Below are 9770 nucleotides of genomic sequence, written 5' to 3' on the forward strand. Positions count from 1 at the left end.
ATGCACCACAACTGTAAGACGAAATATCAGTAAAAACACATTTAATTTATAAAACAAATGGCAATTAAAAATAACACATTAAAAATGGGAAAAATTGGATAATGGTTGAACTGATATATCCTCGAGCCTCATACATATATTGTATGCAATAATGTAAATGTAGCCCTTCTGACTTACAATGATGTACCTTTGAACCATTATGCTTCCCAATAAGGATCTCATATAACAGTAGTCTTACTCATTAATCAAACTCAGTTTCTGTGGGAAGACTTCAAAGGTTGTAGTCAAGACTATTTATCGCAATTATAGCGTTTAATAAAACCCAGTTTTCTTCATAAGTTAAGCGGAGTTTTTCAGCACAAAAATCCTAACTCGGCTTATACTCAAGTCTATTAAAACAATTAACACAGTACTCACCTTTCCAAAAGGTAAGTTACAGTGTTAAGGTTTTTTTTTAATAATCTTAGCATGGTCGGGGCATGGGCTGTCCGGCTATATACTGGTGGGATAAGCTGGCAGGCCATATACTGGGGGGAGGGGGGCGGCAGGAGCTGCTGGCTATATACTAAGGGCAGGGACTGGCAGCCTGTATACTCGGGGGCAGGAGCTGATTGAATAGTGAGGGCAGGGTTTGGCTGGCTATATACTGGGGGGGGGCAGGTCCTGGCTGTATACTGGGGGTCAGAGGCTGGAAAGCCATAGAATGGGAGGCAGGGGGCTGGAGAGGCTGTGAAAAATGCAGGCTTATACTCGAGTCAATAGGTTTTCTAATTTTTTGTGTTGGCTTATACTCGGGTCGGCTTATACTAGAGTATATATGGTACTCATGGTCTTCATGCGTGTTGTTCCTAATATCTTTCATCTCTGCATCCGAAGAGTTCTACTGCGCATGCGTAAGCCTGCTGCATCTGCACTGTAAGAATATACACACTATGGGAGCTCTGTATATATCAAGTATAAGTACATATATAAAATTGCGCAGCATTGGGCATCAAGGTTCATTTAGACTTTTGTCTTCCTCTATCACCATAGGCTATATAATGGGGAGTAGGGGCTTCTGGGTATATACTAGGGTCATGAGCTGGCAGGCTATATACTAGGCTTATACTCAAGTCATATTAACTAAATTCCACCCTTCTTTTAGCTAAAATTTGTTTCCATCGCATCGCCACAAAATCAACTTTATGTTGATTGCCTGGCATTAGAGCGGGCATGTCCTGCTTGGGTCATTTTACCCAGTTACATTTTCAGATACATAATGGGTTAGAGTTTGAACACATGGAATCACACCATGCCTACATTAACTTATACTCATCCCCACACCTCTTTGGATGCATGGATTTTATGTAATCAGATACATCCCTGGTCACACAACCTGAAGTGCTCAATGAGGTAACAGAGCTCCCTCTCAATGTTCCAATAAGGCACTGTATAAAACATTTGACACAGCTTTTCTAACCCTTATATGTATGTAGTTGAATATTGGCAGACAGTGCCCAAGTACTAGTTCCACACAGTAGCATGTCCTAGCAGTGAGACCTGTCAATGAAGAACAAGGAGGCAGGGAAATGCAAGAAAAATGTAATATGCAGGACTCCATTAATACCACTGGACTCACATCAGGTGAGTTGCATATGGGTTTACAAACTGATTTTGTAATATTGCAGCTATGGAAAGTTATGGAACTATTTAGGGATAAGGGCAACTTATGGACACCCGACTTACAGACAACTCCTAGTTACATATAGACCCCTCTGCCCACTGACCTCTGGTGATCCTCTCTGGATACTTTTCTTTAGTCCCAGGCTGCAATGATCAGCAGATACAGTTGTTGCAGGAAGAGTGCACAGACAGGGAGGGGATGCTGCCGGACATTTCTTTTGTGAGGGGAGGCTGCTGTTGGACAGTTCATGAATAATGGAGGCTGCTGGACATTTCATAAATCAGGGGAAGCTGGTATAAGAGTATGATGCTGTGAGTATGTGTAATATGCGGGATGGGGTGGTAGAAGGTGTTAAGGTTTATGGGTCCCCAATTCAAAATTCTCAATAGGGACTACGTGTGTCTAGTTATGCCTTTGAAAGCCAAGAGCTGGCATGTTATTGAATGGCCATGTCAATCACCTTATCTCTACCCAATTGAGCTGCACTTCACTTGCTAAAGGAGTTGTCCACTTTCAGCAAATAATTGAAATTGGTCTGTGTAATGAAAAGTTATACAATTTGCCAATATACTTTCTGTATTAATTCCTCACGGTTTTCACCTGTTTTTCTATAGAAAGCTTCTATGTTTACTTCCAGTGGATAGAAATCTGTCCATGATCATGTGATGTCACACAGGTACACAAGCCGTTATCACAGAGAGTAATGAGAGATGTCTGATACCAGTGGCTGATGCACCTGCATCTCTATCACATGTTCAAGGACAGATTTCTAGCCCCTGGAAACAAACATAGAAGCTTTCTATAGCAGGACAGCAAGCAGACATCTAGAAAACTGTAAGAAATTGATACACAAAACATTATTTGTTGAAAGTGAACAACTGATTTAACCCTTTAGTGACCGCCCATACGGATTTCTCTACGGATTTTTAAGGGGCCTTAGGCTCGGCCGACAGGTTTTTCGTGGGGCCCCCATGCAGGGAGGAGCAGTGCCCCTCATATGACAGCCGAAACCCTGCTCTAACAGTAGAGTCCGATTCGGCTGTTAACCCCTTTGACCCCGTGGTCAATGTACCTGCGGAGGGGGCTCCCTCCTCCTCCCAGCACTCTGATGCGATTGCATGGTGCCGTCTTCAGTGCATATCAGCTGGGGACCTAATGACGGCCTCCGGTTCTGCCTTCGGCATCTGCCTGCTCGATCCAGCCCCTGGTGTGCAGATGCATAGGCTGAAAATTCTAATGCGCTGCAATACATTGTTTTTGCAGTGCATTAGTATGAACTAGTGATCACATGATCACTAGTAATGTAAAAATAAAAAAATGTTAAAAAACAAAAATAAAAGATTTATAAATATTAAAAATAAAATTCATAAAAATGTTCCAAAAGCCCCTTACACATATAAAAGTAATTTTAAAAAAGTTAAAAAAAAATGCTAGTTAGGTACCACCACATCCCTTTCTAATCTATAAAAGATATAAAACCAGTTATTCCTGGCGGTAAACTCTGTAACGGAAAAATGCATTCAAATGTCAGAATCAAAACTTTTTTGCCGTTTTACAACCCATAGAAAAACATAATGAAAAGTGATCTAAACGTCGCTCAGTCCCCAAAATGGTAGCAATGAAAACGCCAGCTTGTCCCGGTAAAGAGGACACCTTTGCCAAATCATTACTCCTAATTATGAAAAAGTTATTTAAGTCAGAATACGGTAAAGGTAATAATTTTTTTGGTACATGTTTTTAATTTTTGGGAAAATCTATTAACACCTAATAAAACCTGTATAAATTTGGTATCCCTGTGACCGAACCAAACCAAAAAATATAATAGAGATGCCATTTGGAATGTACAGTGAAAGGTGTAAAAACAGAGCCCAGAAGAAAATAGCGCAAATGCGGTTTCTTGTCAATTTGACAGCATTTTGAATTGTATTTCCAATTCCAAGTACAAGGAATGGAATATAAAATACCTTCACTAGGAAGTACAATTTGTAACTCAGAAAATAACTCCTCACACAGCTCTGTAAACAGAAAAATAAAAAAGTTATTGATTTTTGAAAGTAGAGAGCGATAAACAGAAAGTAAAATGGAAAAAGCCCATCAGGGACAATGGGTTAAAATGCCCCCAATACCACATGATAAAGTTTACAAATTCTCTGGGATAAAGGATTGTGTACGTTTGGAAATGCAATCCAAAGGCTACACTCGTGATCACATATTTTGGTTACATTGGGGGTCATTTACTAAGGGCCCGATTCGCGTTTTCCCGTCGTGTTACCCAAATATTTCCGATTTGCGTCGATTTTCCCTGAATTGCCCCGGGATTTTGGCGCACGCGATCGGATTGTGGCGCATCGGCGCTGGCATGCACGCAACGGAAATCGGGGGGCGTGGCCGAACGAAAACCCGACGGATTCGGAAAAACCACCGCATTTAAAACAAAAAAATGTGTTGCGAAAATTACACTTAACTTCACTAGGTATTGGCCGGTGAATTTCAGGGCATTCCAGCGCGCCTCCGGGGAACTTCAGCACAGCAGCGCCACTTGGTGGACGGTGGAGGAACTACCTTAGTGAATACCAGCTGGACCCGAATCCAGCGCAGAGAACGCGCCACTGGATCGCGAACGGACCGGGTAAGTAAATCTGCCCCATTGTGTTTCCAACATGTTAACTAAATGCAAAGTAAAGGCAATCTTATCTCAACATGTGATCATGCCATGTGTGATGTGTCCTCGAGGGCTCTACAAACACATCATGGCACCTGAAAACTATTCTGTCCTACAAAAGCTCAATGGTGCTCTTTCCCTTTCATGCCCACCATGTGCCCTCACAGTCGGTTAGATCCACAAATGGGGTGTTGAAAAAACTGCACAATATATTCCTAGATGCATTTTCTACTTTTATTCAGTTTATGTGGGTAAATTTTGCAGCTAAATGATTGCATCAATGATAAATATTGGTGAATTCTAAATTAAACCTTCATTTTGTTTGAATTTCGGTAACATACATAAAGGGTTAACAAGCTTCCTACCTGCTGCTTTGAATAGTTTGCGGGGTGAAGTTAATAGAATGCGGTGATATGTGCAGGGTTTCTATTAACAGAACTTCCAAAACCCCTATAGAAATGAAACTGTCCCTAAAATAATTGATTCTAAAAAAAAAAAATTTTGAAAATTTGAGAGAATGCTGATCGATTTGTGATCTTTCTAGCGTCTTAATAAAACAAAAGGACACTTCTAAACTGACGCCAACACAAAGCTGAGATATGGTAATTGTTAGTTAGTAAGTAATTTGGGTAGTAAGACTATCAGTTTGAAAACCAGTTCAAAAACATTTTGAAGTTTGGAAATAGCTAATTTTCTTTTTTTAAATGTTTACCAAATTCACATTTTTTCATAAATTAATGTAAAATGTATCAAACAAAATTTCCCACTGATTTGAAGTACAAAATGTAACGTAAAAACCAACTCAAAAGCACTTGGGTAAGTTAAAGCGTTCTATAGTTATAACTGGATAAAGTGACATATGCTGGTTTTGAAAAATAGGCCTTGGTCATCAAGGCACAAATGAGCTTGGTCACTAAGGGGTTAAAGACAAAAACTTCAGACTGAAAGGCAAACAAATTAATAAGCAGGCTGGATGCAGATAGTGTTTTTTTTTTGGCAGGATTGAAACAATCGCTATATGTATGCCAGGGCCATAAATGAAGCCCTCTGTTTGGTCACCCAATATAGTTACGCACCTAGTTGCTTTGTCCAAATTAACTAAATTGGAAGCAAAGGAACCCCTTACCCACAGGGGAAAGACGGACAAAAACTTGAAATGTGAGCATAAAATTGAATCTTTATTAGTGACACATATACACGAACGGTGCCAGCATGAAATGGCACTGTATCATGAGTACCAGTAAAATGCAATAAAATACCGAGTGGTGTGGCACAGAAAGAAAGCGGACTAACCCGGACAATGTGGAGAAGAGGTAGTATACGAGGTATAGTAAGGTGAGGCTGGGCACAAATGGACCATCTGTTTAATACCCTATACCCTATGTAGGTACTGATCATGTTTGGCGAGTATTAGAAAGTAAGTGGCAGCTCTTACCTAGTCAGGGAAAATAATGGAACTCCACTGTCCGGGAAAGACCGCGTCCCTGACGCGCGTTTCGGCTCGGGATGTCTGGAACTCCCAGACAGTGGAGTTCCATCACTTTCCCTTATTAGGAGGCCCCATGTCCATTTGTGCCCAGCCTCACCTTACTATACCTCGTATACTACCTCTTCCCCACATTGCCCGGGTTGGTCCGCTTTCTTTCTGTGCCACACCACTCGGTATTTTATTGCATTTTACTGGTACTCACAATATAGTGCCATTTCATGCTGGCACCATTCGTGTGCATGTTATCTTTGTATATGTGTCACTAATAAAGATTCAATTTTATGCTCACATTTCTAGTTTTTGTCCGTCTTTCCCCTGTGGGTAAGGGGTTCCTTTGCTTCCAATGAAAGGCAAACAAACAAACAGCAACTGAAAACTCAGTTTATGTGGGTAAACTGGTTTCTCTCATCAGCCAGACATTATAAGAAAGGTAATGCTTTGATTTTCATTAAAATATGAAAACTCTTAATGGATCTCAGCACTTTGTCATTCCTAAGAGGAACAGGATCTCTGTAATCTTTACTGGACTTCAGCTTCTGAGAAGCTATAGTGGTTCTTACCAAAGTAGCGAGGAAAAGGATGAGAAGACATAAAAAAAACCCATGAAGGTTAATTGAGGGCAAGTAAAGAAAAGAGCTTTAAGACATTGAGATCAAAGAAAATGAGACTTAGAGGTAATTATTGGAATATTGTCCGTGGCTGCCTAAAGTTAGATGAGAAATCTAGTACTGGAGGTCAAGTCATTACCCTGGAACTCATGTTCTTTGAGAAACGTTTTTCTCAAGCATTTTCTAGGCATCTACTTTCTGGCAGTAAAAATATAAGCAATAACATAAAACTATCAAACAGATCAACAGAATTTGTATAGGTATGTACAATAAGGGGAAATAAGTGTCCTTTTAATTGGGTATAAAATAATCTTGATTATTAAATATCTGGGGGACACCATGTTTAAATCCGATGACCTAGTCGTTTTCAACCTAAAAGAATAATAACTGATTGTAGTAATTTGCATGTGTGTATAGGATTGCGTGTGCTCCAGGATGGTGGAAGTGCTACCTTTAAATGTGAACTGTATTTGGCAGGTGTGGCAGGTGCCATGTGGTGGATAAGTAATGGCCCACATAAGTAGTGGATAAGTGGCCTAGATTTGTCAAAACCGCGATGCTGTTTTCTTGTCTGACTTTGCACATCTGCAGTCCTGCACTTTACGCGAATTCAGGGGCGTCACTAGGTCAAAAGATCGGGGCTTGTGCCAGACATTTGTCCTGCTGCCTGGGCATTTCTCCCCTCTCTCATCTCAATCTGTGTCCTGGGACACAGACCAAGATGAGAAAGTGTGCATTACTGCTTTCCCCTGCAGGCCCTAGCCTCCGGGAGAATATTACTACCGCAAGGCTACAGGACCTGCAATGATTTAATGATCACATGCATGAGGTAGTGGCACTAGGACGGGCCTCGGTTTGATGTCATATGTGTTTCCAGTGAAACACATGCAATTGGTAATGGGCACCTGGTGTCTTGTATTGTTTAAATGCAAGGCAAACGTGTGAACACAGCCTTACAGCATTTGGGGAGAGTGTTCGGAGTAGCACCAGGATAATACTGTCAGGGATTTAGGGACAATAAGTAAAGTAAGATGGGGTTACGCTGGGCCTAATTGGGAACATAGAGGATGTGTCACCTGCAGTCACTGGATGTAACAAGTGGGGATTTCTCCAGTGTTTTCTGTAGCTGTATATACACTCAGTAAAGTTGTTATTGGCACAACCACATGTGAAGGGGTTATGTACAGGAGGGGGGCATTACTGTAAGTGTGCTACATTTGCATTGGAGCCCGTGCCCCTGATCTTTTACCACTCTAGCAACTCCCCTGCCCGACGTGACACAAAATTCTGCACTGAAAGGGGTATTACGGTGCACAGTCAGACATTTATCAAGAAGTCTCTGACAGAAGTGTGTAGCATCCCCTATGTTAAAGGTGCAACAAAAAAAGTGGGTGCTCTGTGTCAGGGCATTGAAGAGACAGATTCTTTTACAACGTGTGCCACAGTTCATGACTCTGGCGCACCCTGCACAATTCACAGGAAACTGTGTTTGATAAATGTGGGCCATTACCAGTAACAGAGTGGAGGAGGACGTTTAACAGACATCCAATGTATTGCAATTTTCAGTTGTGATAGATTATTTCAACAGCGAGATTTGCATTTAGCCATAATATTCTTATATAAGGGAATGGATATAATATAATTAATGTAATGCCATCTTTTTTTTTGTTCGGTTCACACTGTCACTCACAACCTTAGAGAAGGCAGTAGTGCACCTAGCCTGACCATACCCTTGGGTAAGGCGGCACTGCCATATTATTATTAAAGTAAACCGTGTTTCCATGATTGTATCTGGGAATTACATGCACCACCATGCAAATAGCATTTCTTGATAGTTGCCTTATGAATTAGGGCCCCAATTTTACACACATTTGTCACAGATTATTTCAGCAATGTAATCTTGAATTTATTGGTGTGCACATTACTGACTAGTGGGAGGTTATTCACATATACATTTTTTGCTTTATTCAGGAAAATATTACATTTTTGTTCTAATGTGCAGAGGATAACAAATTTATACTTGAAATTCTTAGGCTTGATTAATTGTCAGTACAACTGTATCTGTTGTATCTTAGGAGAAAAGTGCCGCTCATAACGTTCGACCTAGAAATAATACTGAAGCTCCTGGACCTGGTCATCACCATCGGATAAAGTAAGCTACATTTCATCTTTTTTCTTTTTTTAGGCCCAATTGTCCTTGCAGATTGTTCGTATAGATTTCATAGCTTTGTGCATGAGTTTATTCAGAACATCATTTACATTTTTAGTTAAAATGTATTTTTATTTTGGTTTTAGTATACACATCTCTGAAAGTCAGCAGGAGTTTTTCAGAATGCTGGATGAAAAAATTGAAAAGGTAAATAATAAAATGTAATGTTACAGTTTTGATGTAAATGTTGCTGGCTGTTATATATTCCAATGTAAGAAAATGGGGTGGGGGGGGACAGGGACAAAGAAGACTGACTTTTTTTTTTTTCTTTAAACGCCAGTCTTGGTGCATTTCTCCCACAGCCTTTAAAAGTTTTCACAACAGATCAATTTCAGAATAAAACAACCTACTGTCTTGTATCACAATTATCAATGCAGGAACATACATATTGCAAATCTCAACAACAACAAAGGGGGCACTACATCTCTGAAACCAAAAATATATGGTGTGGGGACAATAATAGCAGTAGAAACCAATAGGGGTGAAGATGCATTAGGGATATGCAGATCAGCCTGCACGGACAGACAGAGGCTATTCCAATGTGTATATTTTTCTGGGTGATTATACCCTTCTCAGTCCCTCCCATTTTTTTTAATGGAAATAATTGTTCATCTTCCTATGTCATAATGTATATTTAGATTTGTACCATACATTGAAGTGGTCAAGGTAAAACAGAAATGTTAGGACTCTTTGCCAATTTATATTGGAGAAAATACATGTCACTTGATGTTTCGAGTAGGCTACTACACCGTATTTATAGAAAAGAGGTAACTTGGCTCTCCTTTTAGGTCAAAAATTGAGGAGAATTTATTTAATCCAGAATAAACAGTATAGCAATCCAACAAAAATTATTATTTTGCAACGTTTCGGTCTTATAAATCCAGACCTTCATAAGGCTAGGATATCAAGGTATAAGTGTAAATGGAGATGAGATGCGGTGCTATGACCGCTGGAGCGCAGGTGGAGAGGAAAAGCAGGTTCTCCCGCTGGGGAGATGAGTGCTCGCTTTTCCTCCTTTCCACCTACGCTCCAGCGGTCATAGCACCGCATCTCATCTCCATTTCCAATTATACCTTGCAATCCATGCCTGATGAAGGTCTGAATTTATAAGGCTGAAACATTGTAAAATAATAATTTTT

The 9770-nt window shown here is 40.3% G+C and overlaps 1 protein-coding gene and 1 long non-coding RNA gene across 3 annotated transcripts in view; one reads left to right on the plus strand and one right to left on the minus strand.

Moving 5' to 3' along the window:
- The window catches only part of LOC140104832 (uncharacterized), a 119700-nt gene that overhangs the window by 93006 nt on the left and 16924 nt on the right, over positions 1-9770 (minus strand). The gene's annotated exons all lie outside the window — the stretch shown is intronic.
- C10H1orf21 (chromosome 10 C1orf21 homolog) overlaps positions 1-9770 on the plus strand; it is a 74293-nt gene that overhangs the window by 53092 nt on the left and 11431 nt on the right. For both annotated transcript variants that reach the window (XM_072128563.1, XM_072128564.1), the window contains exons 4-5: positions 8498-8574; positions 8718-8778. In XM_072128563.1, coding sequence (XP_071984664.1) covers positions 8498-8574; positions 8718-8778 — 138 coding nt within the window. The remainder of the gene's footprint in view (positions 1-8497; positions 8575-8717; positions 8779-9770) is intronic.

The sequence above is a fragment of the Engystomops pustulosus genome, chromosome 10 (assembly GCF_040894005.1).
Source record: "Engystomops pustulosus chromosome 10, aEngPut4.maternal, whole genome shotgun sequence".
Lineage (NCBI taxonomy): Eukaryota > Metazoa > Chordata > Amphibia > Anura > Leptodactylidae > Engystomops > Engystomops pustulosus.